This window comes from Patiria miniata, unplaced genomic scaffold (assembly GCF_015706575.1).
Source record: "Patiria miniata isolate m_02_andy unplaced genomic scaffold, ASM1570657v1 HiC_scaffold_6, whole genome shotgun sequence".
In the NCBI taxonomy this organism is placed as follows: domain Eukaryota; kingdom Metazoa; phylum Echinodermata; class Asteroidea; order Valvatida; family Asterinidae; genus Patiria; species Patiria miniata.
Genome location: NW_024037073.1, coordinates 7,643,221 through 7,664,133, shown reverse-complemented (window position 1 = coordinate 7,664,133; position 20,913 = coordinate 7,643,221). Strand labels below are relative to the sequence as shown.

Below are 20,913 nucleotides of genomic sequence, written 5' to 3'. Positions count from 1 at the left end.
AATCACCCTTTGAACGTTAAAGAAGTCGCAAAATATGGTATGACCAAAAGATTATGAGGTAGATAATTTGTATTCCAGATATTTACAGGATTATGTGTCTTGTTTCCATTGCATTATGTATGTTTTTTCACTTCGACTTTTTATCTAACGTCCATTATGTTTTGGGAAAAATGAAAGACTCTCAGCAAAGCCCTGTAACAAATACATAAGTGCCATCCAATCTGGGTTGCAATTTTGTTTTTTACCTACAAGGCATAATTACAACAAACTTACTTTCAAAGAGTTCTGGGATGACAGAGTAGTTCTGGAACTGATAGAATGATCTCTCCAGCATGTATTCAGGGTTGATACCCTCCACTCGCAGTAGGTTGAGAACCATGTTGTATGTCAAATGAAAGGCACTGTTGAGTGCATCTGGCTGGCCCTACACAAACAAACAAGAAAATGGAATTGTATTCGAACCTTGTCATACCTCCCACATTTGCTGGTTCTTCCAAGTCTTTTTCTCAGGATAGATATTACTATGGCTTACAATGAACCCCTAGTAGTGAATATGTACCATCGGTGCTTCTGCAATCATAGCTACACATCTTAGCACGTGGGGTGCTTTGGTCCAATGGTTAGGGTGTTCGACTTGTGTGCCAGAGTTCAAATCATGACCGTGGGAACATGGTGCTTGTGCTCTTGAGCAAGGCACTTTACCATTATTGCTTCGTCCTTCGGATGGGACGTAAAGCTGTAGGTCCCGTGTGTTGTGTAATGCACGTTAAAGAACCCAGTAACACTTATCGCTAACAGAAGGGGTTTGCCCCGTGTTTCTGGCAGTGGCTGTAATATGTGCCGCAGCACCTTGCCAACCCTTATATGGTGCTACATAATGGGTCTCATATTTCTCATATACTTTATTTACCTTTCTTTAATAATAGCAATAATTTCCAGCGCCTTGAGTACTTTATTGTTGGTAGATACGTGCACTATAAGACTCAGTTATTATTATTATTATTAGCATTCCCATTATGAACAGCAGCTTGTAAAATTCCTTTGAAGTATGTTGTTCAAGGAGGCGATTTGAATCCTGGTCTTACCTGCAGGATGTTCTTGCCTACTCCAGGACTCATCTTCTCATCAATCATCAAGATGACGATACCTTTGTCATCTAAGCCTCGTCTGCCAGCTCGGCCACTCATCTGAATATACTCCCCAGATGAAATCTGGCAAAAAAAATTTGATAAAACCCAGAAATGTTAACATAGTACAAGACCCTGTAGGTAACATGACAAGCAAAGCCTCTGGTCCTTAACCCTTGAATTCAGTTTATTCTTCAGTTTAATAGAATTTTGTGAGATCAGCTCGATTTTAAGGCAACAGTTTAATTGATTGATCTAATTTTGTCCCTTTTTTCAGGGGAACTATTAATGAAACAGTGTTCTCTCTGGTAAGAGGGACACCTACCCAAAATACTAATTGCTACACTAAAAAGTACAATATTTAATACAATAAAAAAATAATGAATGGAAGGTTTGCAAAACACCATGTGAATAACATCTCTTTTTGAGTTGTTTGGTTCTGAGAAGAGCCAGTTGTTTCAAACAGTGTGCTCTGTTCATTATCAGGAGAATAAGCCTCTGTACTAATGACGTCACACTTTGTTTACGTGTGTGCTTTCCTATGGTGCTCAGTGGACCGTGGGCCCACGCTGGCTCCATAGGAAAGTGCACATGTAAACAAAATGTGACGTCATCAGTACAGAGGCTTATTAAAAATGGTTAGAAACTATAAAAGGGCTTTTATAATCTGTTAAATGTTCGGAAGAACCTGAACATGATTTGAAACATTTTTTCTCTCTGTGATAGTGATGAAATTTCACCAGAAATAAAAGGCAACTGTAGTTTAATGTCTCACTCATATGTACACAAGTCAATGTTTACTGGTCAGTCTGCCACTGCTGGTCAGTGTTGTAGTCCATCATTATTATTTAAATAAGCCCTTTGCGAATTTTCAACAATTGGAGGTGCACACAAATCCTGATTGGCGTCATGTTTAACTTGATCAGTGCGTTTCAAAATCAAATACTTGAATATTCTATCAAGTCCTAGTTGGTATATCAAATGCTAAATTATTCGCAAATGCTCAGGCCTAGAAAAGCCCAAGCCAACATAAGAGCAATTTCTTGTACCCATCTGAAATCCTTGCCATCAAACTTGCGTGCGTTGGTGAATACCACAGTGCGGGCAGGCATATTGAGTCCCATAGCAAAGGTCTCTGTAGCAAACAATGCCTTGATCAAACCCTCTGAGAAGAGAATCTCAATGGTCTCCTTGAGGATTGGCAGAAGGCCTGAATGATGGATGCCAATACCTCGCTTCAATAGGGGAAGAACATTCTCCACCTGGAAATAAATATGAGGCATTATAATACAGATCATTGTAACACTACAAACTTATCAAAAAGAAGTTCCACGATCTTATGGCCCACAGGATCATTGATTTATTATTTCCAATGACAAAAGAAAAACCTCAAAATGTTATATAACTTTTAAACAGAAATTAAATATCTGTAAAGACTTATTTTTAGCAAAATGAGTGAAGACTTTTGAAACATAACAGTTTTTGAAAACTCATGAACACTGACCATGCAAATTTCCAATAGTTGCTTAACTTTGCCGTGGAATATGGCCCAGTAAACGAGTATCATTTTAGACATAAGGGACCTACTTTGTGACATGCTGATGTAAGTCCGTGTCCGAATTACTTGGCTATGGCTTAAATTATACAGGTGTCTATAATAGCGGCTGCAGTCATTTCTCATAGACCCCTGTATAATTTCAAGCTGTAGCCAAGTAATTTGGACACAGCTTAAGATTGTTCTATACTGATTTGTAAGCATACATGAATATTCACAATGTAGTAGTCCAATGTTGTTGTTATCAATTTCAAGCAATTAATCTTCACAGAAATCTATGTTTTGCCATTCAAGTTACTTTCAATAAACCCTTACCTGTGGTAATTTCTTATCATCATCTGACAGGCAATCAATCGCATTATTGAAGACTTCAGTCACCATGGCTTTCTCTTCAGGTGAGCTGTTGAAGTCTAGTTTAGACATCTGCAAAGCATAAGCCTCACATTCCTTCTTACTGAAGCTGAAGACGATCACAGGCTGAAACATGCGCTCCATGATCATCTTGACTATCTTGAAGATATTGGAGGGACCTGGAGGAACATGAAAGGAATCCAATATAATTGATAGCTACATTTTATACAAGGATCAATTAATTAAAAGGGGTTTAAACATATTCCATTCACAAAACAGTGAGTGTGTCATTTGTCAGCTGAATTTGAAAAAATGGCCAGTATACTGAGTTTTTGTTATAACACTTTCAGTACTCCTCAGAGGTTACTGTATCATGTGGAACAGTGCAAGAGTAGTGTCAGCAACCTCCAGCTAAGTACCACATATTATATATACATTTAATTTATAAAAAATCGCTCATAACTGGCCTACTCCTCCTTCATAATGTAACATAACACTTGTACACTGCATACCAACACAGTCAAAGCTCAGCGTCAAAACTGCTATTCACTTCTTTAAATGCTTTCAAATTATGTGAGCTAAGTGTTAGCAGAATATAGCAAATAATGTAAACAAATGCGTGTGTAAGATGATAAAGTACATGTAGTTTGTGTTTTTGCTCCTAGTTCAAACCAACAAAGTCAACATTTAGTTTGGAAATTCAGCAGCTACTCGAGTACAAGATTTAAACTGTCATTTCAAAATTCCTCCTTAGTTACTTCTCCCACTACTATGATTACAAAAATCATAAACATATGCCAAACTTTGTCAACAGACAAAATTGTGTCTATGGGATCCACACAGGGACTGTAGAGTGTGCTATGGTCCAATTCTTACAAGCAAGCATATCAAAGTAACACCAAGCGCATGAATGACAGGAAAACAACTGAGTATGAGTGCTTGATGGAAAGGACACTTATATGCTCTCAACTAACAGTAGCTCAACGAACATTTTGCTTGTTCACCATTTAGCAGGCAATGACATACATATATTTGTGCAAGGAGCTAATGTCATAGGTATAATAGCTCAACACATACACAATAAGCCTGGGTCTTTCCAATAGCAAGAAGCATGCTACCTTTAGTTCCTCCTTTTCTTCCTCTGTTCATTGAGTCTCCCTTAGCTGCATCACCAGAATCCCTCAAGACAGACATTGCTGCCCCAAAGTTATCCTGACGAAACTCTCCCTGTGTATTGAAACAAAGTCAATATACATTTCTTTTAATATTCCCCTTTCAAACATGTAAGAACCATTATTCTGAAATTTGTATTCCTGTGGAGACATTTCTTTGTTCTCGTGTAGTAAAGTTTTCGAGTTTGAAATTGAAGTTTCAAAATGCTCTTATTTTAACCAGAATTAATTTCCTGGGCTGAAATTTGGACTAAATATCCCTTTTCTAAAACTCTTCCATTTGCGACAGATCAACCTACCTTGGAAATTCCTAGTTTTTGAGTAAAATCCATATATCTATTTCGTGAAATCTTGTGGAGACGTATTCATCTATAGAAATGTTCTTCTGGAGACGTATACAATCTTTTGTTCCCTATTGTGTTCATGTCTCCGTAAGGTAGTAAATTCCAGCACTCTGGTGTAGATCAAATAAAATAGAAAATTCAGAGTCCATACAAAACGTTTTTATAAATTCAGAAAGCAATTAGATATATCTTATGTTTCCTCCTGTTCACTCATCTTCATTTCAAATTCAGTACACAGAACTCTAGGCATAAACTCAAGATGGAATTGCTACTGACTTTTTCATCCACTACAAGATGTAGTCCGTCCCCACCAGCTGGGAAGATATAATGCTGTAAAGGAACAGGTCGGTACTCAGTGTACACTACATGGCAAGGCTGCAAGAAATCAAGACAAGAAATGCTTGTATTATACATCACTCCAACAAATCAATTTGTTGGCGTTTCTAACCCCTGAGGGGCGCATAGCACCTACACAATGTTACCCCAACATTATATTTCTTGTGATACAATGAAAAATGTGATACACATACAATAAAATATCTAGTTGAACATTTTACGTGGGTAAAATTCAGCATCAAACAACCACAGATGTAGATTGGTTAGCAAAGGTCAACTAAAATGTGACTACCTTTGAACTAATCAGCATAAATTTGTATTTACAAATATTCATTCAGACATTCATGTCTTGTTTAAGATAAACTGTACATTTCCCCGAGGGATAAGGAAATCCTAAAAGCCATTTGCAATGACCAGTCAAATTAATGCACAATAAGGAAATGTGGTTTACATCTTATCTTCGGGTTAGCGTTGTCATGTGTTCATTCCCCTTATTGAATTTAATTAAATTCTTGAGCTCTTGTATATTTCAATAATTTTTATGTGAAATACCTTTGTGAATTTAACTGCTATGTACTGTCACTTAAGATGTCAATGTGTAAATAAACGTTTACAGCTCAATTCAAACTGAATTGAGATATGTACCTAATAAGTACCTATTCAAGATGGTGGATAGACAAGTAGTCAGTGGCATTTCCAAATCAAATGGCTTTTTTTGGTTGAGAAATACTTCCAAACATATCATAAAACTAAACTGGGCGAGACCTATAGAGCTATTTGGGTCTCATTCTTGCGCGCGAAGATGCTTTGAAGCCGTCCTGGGCACCGACATTTTGAATTCATGTGCGTGTTTGTAGAACATAATAAAATTAGATGGATGGAATTTTGAAAGTGAAAGTGTACTCTAAATGCAACGTGCAAGTAGAACGTACGCAAACACCTTAAGCGTGTCATTACGGTTTAGAAAAAAAATGTGACAGTAACCATCTCCAGTGGATACGTGCACACATTCCGCTGTTTGCGTAGAGCAAAATGACACGCTCATTTGCTGATCGTGCGTTTCAGTTTTGGGCGTATTGGCTTCGATAACACACCTGTATAGAATACAAACGCAGATATGCAGATAGCCGTACAAACATGGATGCGCCCAGCAGGCATCACTTACATGAGTCAGCACTCTAGTAATTTAATATAGCTCTATGGTGAGACCCCTAAGTGTAAAACTTAACTTCTGAACATTTCTGCCAATGGATGGAACACTACTGTATTTGTGATGTTTCTGTATTAACTGACCTGTTTATGTAGGTGACAGATCCATTCTGCAAACTGTCTAGCGTTGGGTATTGTGGCTGATAGGAACACATAGTGAACATTGTCTGGTAGAAGAATGATAGTCTCTTCCCACACTACACCTCTGTCTGGATACAACATTTTAAAAAAATATATTTTTTGTGGTCATCTACACAAAATTAAAAGATTGGACTTGTCAAAATGGAACAGATGTTTTCAAAGGGATACAACATCAACTCTTGACCAGACAACACTGGAGATATGGTCACTCTAAGTTGCGAGGTCTCGAGTACCAACAAGGTTTTTGTGCTTGAAATCTCTAGATCACTTTATCAGTGTTGTCCCTACTGAGCTATCCAGCCCAGTTGCTTCTGAATAGTACCTCATGAACAAAGACAATAACCAATTAGGGAAACTCCCAATAGCAGGCTTGAATGCTTGGTAATGTGTTCTAGAGTTTTCTGGATCCGTAAACACATTTAAATATTTAACACAACCTTTGATTGAATTTAGCATTTCTGTCATTTTTCTGTCATAAAGGCCCTCCTTGATTGTAATGGGTCCAATAGATTGACCAATGATGCACTTACTTTTGTCTCGCATGTAGTGTATTTCATCAAATATAACCCATGCAACTTCTTTCATAATCTCCGAGCCACGATACAGCATGCTCCGTAAAATCTTTAAGAAAGAGAAATATTGAAATAAACTGTCATACAAAATGATATTAAACTTTAATACAGTAGGTCAGAATAGCTGTTCAATCTACGGTGACCTACTATGTCAATTTATCACCATTATCTCTCCCTGTCCAAGAACAATATAAACAAGGCTTCTTCTCACACGCTAAGCGGGGTCTGTTGCTGGCTTTGCGTTTAAGTTGCTTGCACTGTGCGCAATCTACTCATCTATCAACTTGTGAACAACGTGTGAACACACACACACCTTTTGCACTTTATAGTATAATGGTAATGTAAAAATGCAGTGTGGGTGTAATACATAATAACTTTGTGAAACAGATACCATGCTAGTCTTTAAAAAAAATCATCTTTTTTTTTTACAGGGGGGTATTTTGTTATTTTAATTTATTTACAATGAATGCAAAAAAAAGGTCTGTTCATGCCTGACCTAGTGATACAACTTCATTGCCCTCTATCCTTGCCTTAATGCATAAGGTCTATGGATAGGAATTTGAACAAAGAGGCATGATTCCAAGTACTGAAAGGCTTGACAGATGTAAGTTTTAAATTATGGCAACTTCCAAACCTGGAAGGTATTTGTGTCTTGTATTGAATTAGCTGACCTCGGTAGTCATGATGAGACAGCTTGCTGTAGGATTGATGGTCACATCACCCGTCATCAATCCTACATCTTGGAATTCCTCATACATCTCACGATATTTCTGATTGCTGAGTGCCTTGATTGGGGTGGTGTAGATAACACGTTGTTTGTCACGCAGTGACATTGCAATGGCATACCTGTATGGCAATACAAAAGAATACATGGCTAAGATACCTCACTGTTTAAATGACAACAAAGTAGAACACACCAAGTGTTACCCTGACTACAATCCTGCAATTAAATGGTGAAACATAAAACACAACAGTGTTCAATATTAAACTTGTTTATTCTAAACCAATGTTCCCATTGGACTTTTTCGTCCCTCTACTCATATAAAATTGTCTAACTCAAAGCAAACATTCATTTGTGTAAATCTTACAGACAGCAAAATGATATTTGCCATGCACGGTTCAGCAAACATAAAATACATGTATATAATGGATTCTATGTAGGAAATCATTTTCAAAACCAGACGATTATGTCGCAAAGGTTGTCTTGTTTATGCATAAACAGTATTCAACTGCTTGACTAGTAAGAATAATAGCATTTGTAGTAATGAATCAATGGCAGCGAAAACATGTCAAGAGGGAAACCGTTGCTTGCTTACTAGCACATTGTCCATTATGCATTGCTGGTTGCTGTGGTGATAATACAGTATTTGAAAGTGACATTGTTTGCAAGCCTTTTTTTTCAGAGTCGTGTAAGTTTGGGACTAATCACACTCTTTCTGAATTTACTGTGCCTCAAGGCCGAAAAAAACTCAGCGCGAAAGCAAACGCGTATGCGAATTTGTGACGTCACTACATGTATTCGCAAAACTGGAACACATTTTAACTAAAGCAGCAAATGTTTTTTTTATGTCACATTCACTTCTAAATTCACATTCTAATTCTGCAACTGTCTTATTTTATCTTATCCTTGAGATTATTAAATACTTGTTTATTACCCATGATAAGTACTTACTCAGCCACCACAGTCTTCCCTGCAGATGTGTGAGCAGATACCAAGACTGACTGGGTATTCTCAAGACATTTCAGCGCTTCTTTCTGGAAGGGATCCAGGATAAATGGATACTCCTACAACATGAAGGAAGAATACATTCACTTCACACATACATGTGTATGTTTACAAATAGAATTGCCCAACCGAAACTGCATGAAATCTTATGAATATGATATTATTGGCAAGATGAAAGCACATTCAAAACTCAACAGTCCTCTTTACACGCATATTCCCTATTTATGTACAACGAAAAGAAGGTGCAGCCATACTGCCTAATGTGTAAGGGTAATTGTAAGACCTTATGAACATCGTGCATAAGTATCCCCTCCCCCCATCAAAATACAAGGAGTTTCATAGGTGGCACTCAAGAACAAATTGTTGCCATATGCCCAGCACTCAAGCAAAGACACCAAGACTTTGTGCACATTCAGAATACAATTATTTGCACTATATGCATTCATCATTCTCTGTGGTCCGTCATGGGGACGTAGAGCCACCCAGCCCGTACGATTTATTGCAGACTGCCACAGCTGCTGTGCCGGTGAGTCGTGGTCCGCTTCCAGCTGGCGCATCCAGGTGTTGCGTGGTCGTCCTCTGGGTCTCTTCCAGGCAGGGCCAGGAGGGAGTCCCCCTTGAACATCGACGCTCAGCTTGAGGGCGGCATGAGCTGGGGTGTCTTCTGGGAGTCGACGGGTATGGCCGAAGAGGGAGTGGCGTCGCCGTGAGATGGTCACACGGATGTCCTCGAGACCGGTGGTTTCCAAGATTGATTCGTTGGAGACGAAGTCTAACCATCGGACACCGAGTATCCGCCGTTGGCATCTGGTATTAAATGCTTGAAGCCTACGTCCATCTTCTACCAGTAGTGTCCAGGTTTCTGACCCGTAGAGTAGGACGGGGAGAACGCATGTTGTGTACACCCTCAACTTGGTTTTGAGGTTGAGGCGCTTGTTCCACCACACACGATCTAACTGGCCAAAGGTTGAAGAGGCGAGCCCTAGTCATCGGCGAATGTCGGGAGAAGAGTGACCTTCGGAACAGATGTCGCAGCCGAGGTATCTGATATGTACGTAACATGCATTCCAACCAGTGTATGCATACAGTGTGTCCTGCACACGGGAGGTCTCATGAGTGGTATTGAACAGCCATGTTCTTTTCATGCATTGAGTCCATACACTAATCCAAGAAGTGTATTTTCAAAGACATTACTGCGATGGCACCATGCACCATGCTCCCAATGACGAATGTCTACTGCCAGAAGCAGTACGGACAGTGAATGTATGTATGTGGGCAATTCCACACTAATGGGCCAATTAGATGTGTTTATGAATGTTGCATATTGAGGGTAAAAGACGAGCTAGTATTTTCTTCTGTTTTTTTTTCCTATACCTTGCTAAGTTGAAAGTGACTAGGACAAGACAAGACAAAAGATGTTATCTTTTTTTGGGGAGAACATAATAGGCATCTTCTCTGTGTGATATGTATGTAACATGGACAGACACACTGCAAGGAAAAGGGTGCTTAGGACAAATTCAATTTCTAATAGGCACTTCCAGTGACATTATTAAGCCATTTTACATTGTTATTAAACCAAAATACAATAGGTTTTCACACTGGCTTCAAAGTTCTGTGATTAGGGTTACGAACGAACAGGGACAAACTTTTTGTGACAAATGTCCAGTCTGTTCGTACGTATGAACCGTGATTATATAATATCAAATAATTCTTCACATTGACTCCAAGTTTTCTAGGTTTTGACTGACAGCATTCCTCAAGGGTACATCTTCTTAAATAAGTCAACATTAGGGGATCATGAAATGTTATGCTTACTTTGTGACTTTATCTAAAATGTCTGTCCTTCATTACGTACATAACACTTTTTAAAACAATAGCCACTATATTGCAGGTGAGGTGCATTTGTTCGAAGCTTGCAATGTTTACAGCAAAATCTAAGAGACCAAGATCGTACTTTTATCATCAAAACTTAAAGGTCTTCTCAAATGTCACATTTTTGGGCCCATTAGTGTGGAATTGCTCACATGCTATTTAGGTACCACCCTCAGTAATGTCTTCTAAGTAGTCTGTCCAGCACCCTGACTGCCACTCTTACCTTGGCTGCTTTATTCCCTGAGGGTTTGAGTGGTACATACTCCTCATCATGTGGTATTGCCACCTCATGGGTACAGCCTTCAATGGATTCTACTGTCTGAGACTTCACCTGTGGTAGGATTTCTGCAAGACTAACATTCATGGCGATAAAGAAAACAGGTCACTTCATTTCACGTCATAGGCTTATTGCAAGTGGGTCCTTATAAAAAATTGCTTTAATTAAAGTACTGAATATACTAGACAACACATTACAAATCAAATTTAAAAATTAACTATGGACACATAGTTGAAGCACGAGGCATCTTTTTTACAACCTGGTAGTGCAACAAGTAAGTGATGCATTGCTACCCACAATGAATGAAGTAATTACAAATATAACATGGTTTGAGGGTGGATAGTTGATATGAGCTCCCCTCGGTATTGGAAGTTGACAAACTTGGAAGTTGACAAGGTTCCTGAGGCGAATCCACCCAAAATAAACCATGTTATATTTGTTTACTATACCTCATACATATTCAGTTGCCGAATTTTCCCTTTGCAGTATGCACCTCGCGGGCATAAAATCTTCGGAGAAACTTGTCCAGCTCACCAGAAGAATATTATTGGTTCCACCTCAGACAATTTTAGTTTGTTTGCAATACATTAACTCCTACGAGTTTATACTGCATTGTACACAACTTTTTTTTCAGTAGAGGCAGCATCTTTATTGTTCACAATATTCTCAAGTTTGGCATCATTGAGTAGCTTTAGGGTGATGTTTGTGCATGTGTAGAGTACGACACCCGGGCAACAGTTCCACCGATGCTTTGTAAAGCACATGCGTAGTAGACTGTCGCACAGGTAACCTGTGCAACAGCCTACATGCATGCATATTTACCCTGTGCGTGAATACTCGTACGCGCGCTTGGTAAACTGCAAAAATAGCATCTGGCATGTGATGGTGAATGGACCAGTGAGAATTCGGCTCTCGATCATGAATATGTATGAGGTATAGTAATATAGGATCACTGATTTTCATTGAAGAAATGAACAACCAACACATACAAGCGTCAGTTTTGAGCCTCTAAATCTCACAGGAAAACTAACTTTGTTTGACAACCATGACAACATTGTCAGTTTAAAGGTATAGTCCATCATTTGTAATTTGTGCATTTTGTTTGTTTGAAGCAACAAATGTGCTCAATACCTGATGAAAGATGCTGAACTACCAATCTGATGAAGTTTCAGCTTAGCTTCAGCTGCATTTTTTGAGAAAAACAACATTCTAGGATCTCGATTTCAAATCAAAAGTTGCTGAATCATGTTTTGAATTGGGCCTGAATCCAGCGTCTGAGACACGTTCCTACTAGCCGATTGCAGCTATGCGATGTCGCGCACTGATCAGACGAATGATAGCAATGCGTGTGCGTGTGCGTCGTGCAAATGCTTGCGCCCGCTTCGCCGAATAACAAAACGAACTACTAATTTGAATTTCCTACGGTGCTTCTTAAGAAGCACCGTAGAAAGGCCTTCTTTTGTTGATTTCTTCAAAATGACAGCTTGCCAGAAAGAATAATTTCACAGGGAGTTTAGCCCCTTACTATCTTTCAACCAAGTTTGTTTTTCAACAATAATTAAGCCAGTTACTTTTTGATAGCTGCAAATGATGGACTGGCTTTAAGTCTAAACATGCTAAAAGTACAAAGCGCATAGGTGTTTTTCCAAACAATTTTTCTTAAGCAAGCATTTACATTGGTTCACATTCTACAACTTAAATCTTCAGCGTCTTGTTAACCTACTGGTACACTGAATTTATGCCAGCAAGTCTTGGTAAATATAGCGTGCAAGAAATGACCGAGTGGAGCTGGAGTTTGTATTGACTTACTTGAGTTCATCTGCTGTGAGGGCAAGTTTGGGCTTCTTTCCTGTTGTGTACTCTGGCACCTCATGATCATCTCCTCGAGGGTGCTTAGAACTATCTGAAGTGCTGAACAAAACAAAAATAACCATCATACTTTCATGTTGTCACTGTGTACTAGTAAGAATAGACTGATGTCACCGAGGTAGAAGTTTTGGGTTTTACACAGCATTGATTAATTCTTCCACAATAAACCAATGCTTGTGTGAATGTACATGTAGTCCCAAACAAAGGCCAAGCGACTAAACTATCCCCTTTACCTTGGCCATACACATGTGTGTACAAAAAGACGTAAAACTTCTCATTTTTTAAACGGCCACCATGCAACCCGATATTCCACATTAGGTTCACTTACCCAAGCGTGCAATTTACTGATTTCTTCTTTGCATGAAATTTGTCTCTTCAATTGTCACAAAGCTGCCGTTCATTAAATACATTTGTACATGTACAGAAGTTCACTCCTGATTTGTCATGTTCCTTTCAAACTAAATTTACCGTTCATTGTGAGTGTACATGTATGTTCTCTTACAGAGTCCAACACTAAATAGCATGTATTCATTATCCAGCGACACTGATATAAAATGTATGTATTCGTATTTTGTGGTGTAACGACTTCTTGTCAGAATATCAAAATTGTGTCGTGCAAATACAGCCAAAGGCCAAAAAAAAAAGTCTCCAGTTTCTGGTATGGAGCTTGTCCAAAAAGTGGTGTGGCGACGCGGCTTTTTTTTTTTTTTACCTGACTTCAAATGTCGACTGATGACTGCAAATGGTGCCCGACTAAACTTAGTGCAAATATATGGGAGTTCAGAGAGGCTACATTAAGCTTATTCTCGATTATAACCCCATCTAAAAACACGTTAAAATTGTGCAGCTGCAGAATTCCAGTCAAACCAGTGAGTTTGGCAGTTTTGAGACATCATCTTTCATTGAAAAAAAACGTTTTCATTTTGCCGACGCGCATGGCTACAGCGACGCGCGTGCATACCAGAAACCGGAGACTTTTTTTTTGGCCTAAAGCAAAAGCTGTATTCCATATTTATTAAGTGCAGCACTTGACAAGTAGCATTGAACTAGTGTTCAAGAAAGGACAATCACATGTAATCGGTTATAAAGAAAAACTGGTTGTACAGGGTGAGTCAAAGAAAGCGGAACTGAAACCCCCAAAAATATATTTCATATTTAAAAAAATATGCAGCACCATAAAAATAATAATGACTGGAAAGCCAATTTCATAAGCTACTTTTAGTTGAAGAAAATTTACTGAGATTGCTCAATCCATTCAAAGAATATCACCATTTAAACACAATGACCCTAAAACCTGTTTCGTCCAAAAAAAAAGTTTGTGTATTCCGATTGTTTGGAACAACAAAGAAAATGACACAGAATACTTGTTTCAACAACTGTATTGCAACAACCCTGGTTAGGCAAACAATATGATTTATAAAATCCACTTTTTTTAAAAGACAGGCCTTTAAAAGGACTTTGTTGAACATTTTTTACTTTTTTACATTGAGGTTTTATCGCTGGTGATGTTTGAAGACAATTGTGACAATGATTTTTGAAATCACATTTTTCTCCAGAAGTAGCACCTGCGCACTAATTTCCCCCATTTTCCTGGACGTTGTTTCAACAGGTTCGTGGGTGATATTGGTTGGTCGTGATAACGCCCTCTCACGGCAGCAGGTTATCGCGGCGGCAGGTTATCGCGTATCAAACCATAACAACGTCTAGCCCCTAGACTAGGTTTTCAGTCCCTACCAGATGAGATTCTGTGGGTTTTCCCCAGACTATTCTTCTGGTTTTCCTCCCAACTCTAAAACTGTAATTTCTTCTCATTGTCTTCTCTTCACAGGTTTCTTCAGGCTTGCGAGCTACGGTGCCTGTAAATGGGGCATGCACTATTGAGGAATCCTTGGTTTCATTACCAGAAATAAATATAGAATTTAATAATCGTTTACCTCGTTTCATATGAATAAAAAGGAGTAAATGCTTCAAATTTCAAATATGCACTCGTCGTTTTTCAAGGCTGGGTTGGGGCAACCTTGAAATTATAAAGCAAATAACTCTGCGCAAAAATTACTGGATTTATTAAGGTAAATCGCGAAAACTTAATATCAAAAAAGTTCATAATGTCCGGGTTACCACGTGCGCCTTGACTCAAGGCTACGTGACTGACAGCAGAAATGATCAAGCATGCGTGTGATCTTTTCGATGTTGGAATTTAGCTATGCAAATGTGTGCAAACGAACCTGGAAATTACACGAAAATTAGACGTCTGAGAAAGGCCGGACTTCTTTTCTATCGCTATAAAGAGGGTGAGTATGCTTCTTAAGCGCCGTAAATAAACTACAAAGTCTAAATGTAAAAATGAAAATTGACAAAGTTCTACATTTTTGGGTACATGTTCAAAGTGTGGCACTTATTTACGGGGTATCAGGTCAACTTGGACCCAAACCAACTCAGACCCACTACCAACTCGGACACACGCCAACTTGGACCCACTGCCAACTCGGATCCATGCCAACTCAGACCCATTACCAACTCCGACCCAACAATGACCAACTCAAGAGTCAACAATGATTTATTGACTTTAAATTTGTCTAAATAGTATTTTTTGTATGCAGTATTATGTGTAAGATTAATAATAATATGTTTGGAATTGTATATATTTCAGTGTTCATAGTTCCAATTTCATTTTTCTATTACGGTCTAACTACATGTATATTTGTGTTTTTGTTATGTTTACAGTTGATTAATCTCAGATTGTTGTTAAATTTAAAAAAGATGGCATGAACGATGTTGCAATTCTTTTAATGAAAGCAAATAAAGGTACTTGAATCAATATAGGGCTTAGCCCCATAAATGTAGCCAGTTTACTGGACTACCTCCATAAATAAAGGCCGTTCATGTACCCAAAAATGTAGAACTTCGTCAAGTTTTTATTTTCACATTTAGACTTTGTTTGTAGTTTATTTACGCTTTAGGAGCACACTCACCCTCTTTAAGGCCAAATAAAAAAAAATTTAAAAACAGGTTTAGCGTCCTGCATTTTTGAAAAAAAAGGAAGCAAGAGGCCCTTTTTTTTTCTCCAAAATGGCCGTCTGACCAGGTTATTTTTCAAGATGGCCGCCAGTTTTTTTTGTTAAATCGCTGCCATTTGACTCAGGAAATGACAGTCCAGCTTTATATGGGCTAGATGCAACAGACAAAGAGGCCAAAATGATGTCACTGTTTCAAAATGTATAATTGTTTTCGGCTCTTTTTTTTTCTTTTTTTTTATAAAAAGGAGGCAGCCTCCAAAAAGCAAGTGGGCGGGGATGCTAAACTTTTTTTTTTTAATTTGGCCTAAAGCGATAGAAAATTAGTCTCCCCTTTTTCAGACATCTATATTCTCTCATCTATATAGTGTAATTTCCATGTTCATTTTGCAAATTAGCGTATCTAAATTCCAACAAGAAATTACATAAAAAATGGACGTCTGAAAAAGGGGGGACTAATTTTCTATCGCTTTAATAAAGAGGGTTGGTAGTGGGTCCGAGTTGGTAGTGGGTCCGAGTTGGTAGTGGGTCCGAGTTGGTAGTGGGTCCGAGTTGGTAGTGGGTCCGAGTTGGTAGTGGGTCCGAGTTGGTAGTGGGTCCGAGTTGGTAGTGGGGCCGAGTTGGTAGTGGGGCCGAGTTGGTAGTGGGTCCGAGTTGGTAGTGGGTCCAAGATGGTAGTGGGTCCGAGTTGGTAGTGGGTCCGAGTTGGTAGTGGGTCCGAGTTGGTAGTGGGTCCGAGTTGGTAGTGGGTCACAGTTGGCATGGTTCTGGCTGAAAAATTGATTTACTCGAGTGATTTTTTTTTTTCGCGTGAAGCAGTTTTTGATCGATTCGGAACTGATTGAACCAATCCGGAACTAGGAAAAGTGGCATCAGTAGTTTTGATGTCGTAAAGTCAAAATAAAAAGAGCTTAAATTTAGAAAATTATTTTGTAGTATCTGCATCACTCAAGGTAAACTTTTTAACCAATGTCACTTGAATTTCCTGGAGTAGTTGAACCAAAAGCAGCTGCAGCCTGAAAGTTTGCTATCCGGAACAAGGAAAACAGTAATCCTTACCTTTACGAAGTGGCTATCGTTACGGCAGTCGTTGTTTAGCGCCCTCTACGATACTTTTTTGATACGCACGCAGGTATATAATTATTTGTTTCCACACGATTTAGCGAGCAGTGCGACAGCTCAGTCGATAGAGGGTAGGATTTTGCACCGTGAGGTTGCGGGTTCGAAACTCAGTTTTGCACTCGAATTTTTTTCCTTTTCTAACCTGAGGCTTTGGAGGATTTTTTTTAAAAGGGAAATAAAGTACGAATTTAATAACGTTCAAATTCACTTTTTTCCTTCTAATTTTATATTTTCTTGTCATGTTTTTATAAAAGTTGCAGTCTATCGTAACGATAGAAAATGGGAAATGCGTTGCGGCTGCCGTAACAATAGCCACTGGGTTATCTTTAGGACCCCGTTCCTGTATAAAGACTCACCAAAACAGCTGACTTAAAATGACACTCAACAGTGACATTCTTTCTGATATTTCTTGACACATTTGAACAGTTGGCAATGACACCTTCTTGAATATCAGCACGTTTAATTTTGTGGAAAGAGGGCAGGGCTTTATGAGGGGTAAAAGACGATGATGACTGAACAGAAAATATAATAAAAAAGGAAGATGGCGAACTGCAAAAAAGGTAGGAAAGTCACATTTTCTTTGATTTAAATTACAAATTACAACTAACATGAGTTTATCTGAAGAACAGAGACTGCTTTAGCCGGCAAAAGTCACTTTGGGGCACATCCAACTACAAAAAGAAACCTTTTCCGGCGTGGCCCTGCATTCCATAGTTGCTCCCACTTTGGTACTGGACAGTCATCTGCAAAATCAGTTTTGATTAGAACTCATAAAAAAAGAGGTGTCCTAAAGATAAGGATTACCAATGGTAACCAAATACCGGGAAAATGACTGTACTTTAGTATTAAAGTAGCTCTACTGAGTGGAGCGTTGAATTACGGGTACCCCTCCATACAAACGCTCCACCGATTTGCCATACTTTGGTGACGGCGTCACAGTAGCATAGTCACAAACCCACGCGAGGACAAAAAGACCCCCCAAAAAACCGGTAAAGAGAATACAAATGAGAGAGACAGTTACCCCAAAAAAATTGTGTACAGTGAATGGCGGTCGATTACCATGCAACAGCGCGCTGGTACTAGTCGTTTTTGCCGGCTGCGCGCATGACGTCACGCGGAAGCGTAACACCCGATGACTGTTTCATGCACTAATATGAGGTTTACTATCACAGCTGCAGTACTGGAACGGCAACCAGTAGAAAAATTATCTCCAGCCCTAGATGACAACCCAATGATAAAATTTAGGGCTGGGTAACTCCAGCTAGTTTCGTGTAATAATACGTGCTCTGATCCGCGCCGTACGACAGTATGGGCTTTGAACACACGCAAGGTGGAGACGGCTGAAGCGTACACATTCTAGATTAAAAACAAATGAATGACGACAGATACCCACATGAAACTTGTATCAAAGAACTACTTATTCCTTCCTCCATGCTAATACTGACAAATGAAAATCCCATTGTTATTAAAATACGTTTCAGCCGTCTCCACTTTGCGTGTGTTCAAAGCCCATACTGTCGTACGGCGCGGATCGGAGCACGTATTGTTAGACAAAACAGTCGTTGATAAAGCGCGACTTGTTTTTCTTCGATCGTCACGTCAGACGCCCTCATTCGGCAAACCGGTGCAAGGATTGAGCCTCACGGCGAACACATTGAGCTGTAAGTTTTCAGACTATTTTGCTGTTTTTCTTCAAAATTTTCGCTGTTTGGGAACAATGTAAGTGGTCTGATGGAATGTCATGAATGTGTAGATCAATCCAGGGTAACTGTCTCTCTCATTTGTATTCTCTTTACCGGTTTTGAATTTTGGGGGGTCTTTTTGTCCTCGCGTGGGTTTGTGACTACATGTATGCTACTGTGACGCCGTCACCAAAGTATGGCAAATCGGTGGAGCGTTTGTATGGAGGGGTACCCGTAATTCAACGCTCCACTCAGTAGAGCTAGTATTAAAGTAGGATGGGTTGACATATTATCGCGGTACTTATCACGTTTCTCGTTCGGAATAGAGATTGCCCACTAACCTTCCTGAATTGTCCTGTCTTTTGTGTAGTATAACTCTTCCTTTTCAAATTGATATAAACAATTCCGACGGTGGTGTGGTTTATTCCGTGTACGACGCCTGTGAAAATAGACATGCTCGGAGTGTGCGAACGGAGGTGGACTCCCTATTATCGCGGTATGCGGGAAGTGGTTTTTATAATGATCTCAACTTTTTTATTTAAAGTTAATGTTTGACCAAAACATCCCCTGAATAAAGTCTGATATTTTCCTTGTAAGGTCAAGTTGATTAAAGACTATTATATCTGCAGGATGATTTCTAAGACCCTGCCCTTCCCCCGAAAGGAGAACACAACTCACTGAGGCAAGTCTACTGTTTGACTAATGGGGGCGCCATTCACTTGACACGGTGTGCCGTTTTATTTTTGTTAACGCGCTGTGCTTATTTTGATCCCGTAAAAGTTTTTACGATTTCGCAGTGCAAATATCGTCCTTCGACTTCATTTTACATTTGCAGCTGAAGAATGGGAACCAGGCAATGGAACTTTCATGGACATAGCACCATTAAAGATTTGTATTAAAGTATAGACGGTACCTTTTAGCAGACACAGTGAGGGAAAATTTGCAAGTTTTGGAAAACGTTATTATTTAGGCAGTGTATATTTTGCCGGAGACGGCAAACATTTAGTAAACGTTAGTTTGCCGGATATGCACTGAACATGCGCAGTTACTGTTTTTTCCGGTGACAAATTTTAGTCTGGCTCCATGCCAAAATTTTCGTTGTAACCTCGTATTCACAAGATAGGGATTCAGACCATTTTATAATTTCGGACTTTATTTCCCTTTTAAAAAAAATCCTCCAGAGCCACAAATCTAAAAAAGAAAATGTAATACTCTGCAAAAAAATGTTTGAGACATGTTAAAATAATAAAAGAAGAATATTATTATTCATTTGGGGATGAGAAAAAAAAACTTTAAAATGTGCTGCGATCAGAATCGAAACCCGCGGCATCCCGCTTTCTAGAGCCTTTGCTTAACCACTACACCAAACGTGCTACACAACTTTTGGTGGGAATTTTAATACATCTTATACTTTAGCCCTATCTTAAAGAGTACAGCGCCCTCTGTTGATATGGATTGCCGCCGGCAAACCTTTAGTAAACGTTAGTTTGCCGTCATTACCTCCGGCAAAATATCCACTATCTATTATTTATTAAAAATTGTTAAGTCCCGAAAGACACAACATTTATTAATCGTCCTTTTTATACAACTTGGCAAAAAGTCCTTAATGACTGGTGAACTGCAAAAAATGGCCACTTGAAGGAGTTTTGGCAACGCAAAAAGAGAAATTTCCCATGCCGCGATAATAGGGATGCCGCGATAATAGGGAGTCCGACTATACATGTATGGCTATTCTTTCTCATGAAATTAGTGCAACGCATTTACAGGCACGACAGGTAGGGGCCTACTGTACAACTATTAAAAGTTATCTTAAAATACCGCAACCGCCTTAATTATGTTTTTACCTCGATTCAGGATCATTAGATGCTGGGTTGTGTTTCCGTTTTTTCGTGCTTTGATCATCACGTTCCTCGAAAACAGCAAAAAGATCCCCTCCGAACGCATCTGCCATGACTAAAAAGTGTCGACCCGATTGCACACGTGCGCAAAGTATTGGCGAGATTTTTAACTGGTGTCACGATACGTACGAGAGGCCGCCCCGTGCATGCCATAGGCAGGAAACCAGTATACTTGTCTTTACGATTCGCTGCTTTTAACCGTTGCTTTTAAGCTTTTAGGTCAACTCGGTCCGTGACCAACTCGGTCCGAGTCAACTCGGTCCGTATTAACCGACTCGGTCCGTGACCAACTCGGTCCGTAACCAACTCGGTCCGTAACCAGCTCGGTCCCTATGGGAAAATGTACGCAAAAAGATTGCATTTGTTTGTGACAAGGTACGGAGCCCCTAAAGGGACATCCAAAATTATTTTTTATCTCGTGCGCACGACATAATATCTCGTGCGCACGACATATATCTCGTGCGCACGACATAATTATCTCGTGCGCACGACATAATATCTCGTGCGCACGAGATAATTATCTCACCGGCCCACCGGTGAATAATTTTGTCAAGTTTTGCTTTTTTCTGAGAGAGAAGCGTTTTATGCAAAAAAGAACCGGTACGTGCTGGCAAAAATCAGGGAATTTGTGGACAATAACAAGAAA

At 39.3% G+C, this 20,913-nt stretch overlaps 1 protein-coding gene across 1 annotated transcript in view; it reads right to left on the bottom strand.

The window, feature by feature from the left end:
* LOC119742575 (exosome RNA helicase MTR4-like) overlaps positions 1-20,419 on the bottom strand; it is a 32,401-nt gene extending 11,982 nt beyond the window's left edge. The window contains exons 1-13 of the mRNA XM_038218665.1: positions 20,214-20,419; positions 12,492-12,593; positions 10,629-10,758; positions 8,480-8,592; positions 7,479-7,653; positions 6,766-6,856; positions 6,179-6,303; positions 4,826-4,924; positions 4,152-4,260; positions 2,998-3,212; positions 2,177-2,389; positions 1,086-1,211; positions 274-424 (exon numbers count right to left, since the gene is read on the bottom strand). Of these exons, the coding sequence (XP_038074593.1) occupies positions 274-424; positions 1,086-1,211; positions 2,177-2,389; positions 2,998-3,212; positions 4,152-4,260; positions 4,826-4,924; positions 6,179-6,303; positions 6,766-6,856; positions 7,479-7,653; positions 8,480-8,592; positions 10,629-10,758; positions 12,492-12,593; positions 20,214-20,320 (1,756 nt within the window). The 5' untranslated portion in view covers positions 20,321-20,419. The remainder of the gene's footprint in view (positions 1-273; positions 425-1,085; positions 1,212-2,176; positions 2,390-2,997; positions 3,213-4,151; positions 4,261-4,825; positions 4,925-6,178; positions 6,304-6,765; positions 6,857-7,478; positions 7,654-8,479; positions 8,593-10,628; positions 10,759-12,491; positions 12,594-20,213) is intronic.
* Between the last annotated feature and the right edge of the window lie 494 nt (positions 20,420-20,913).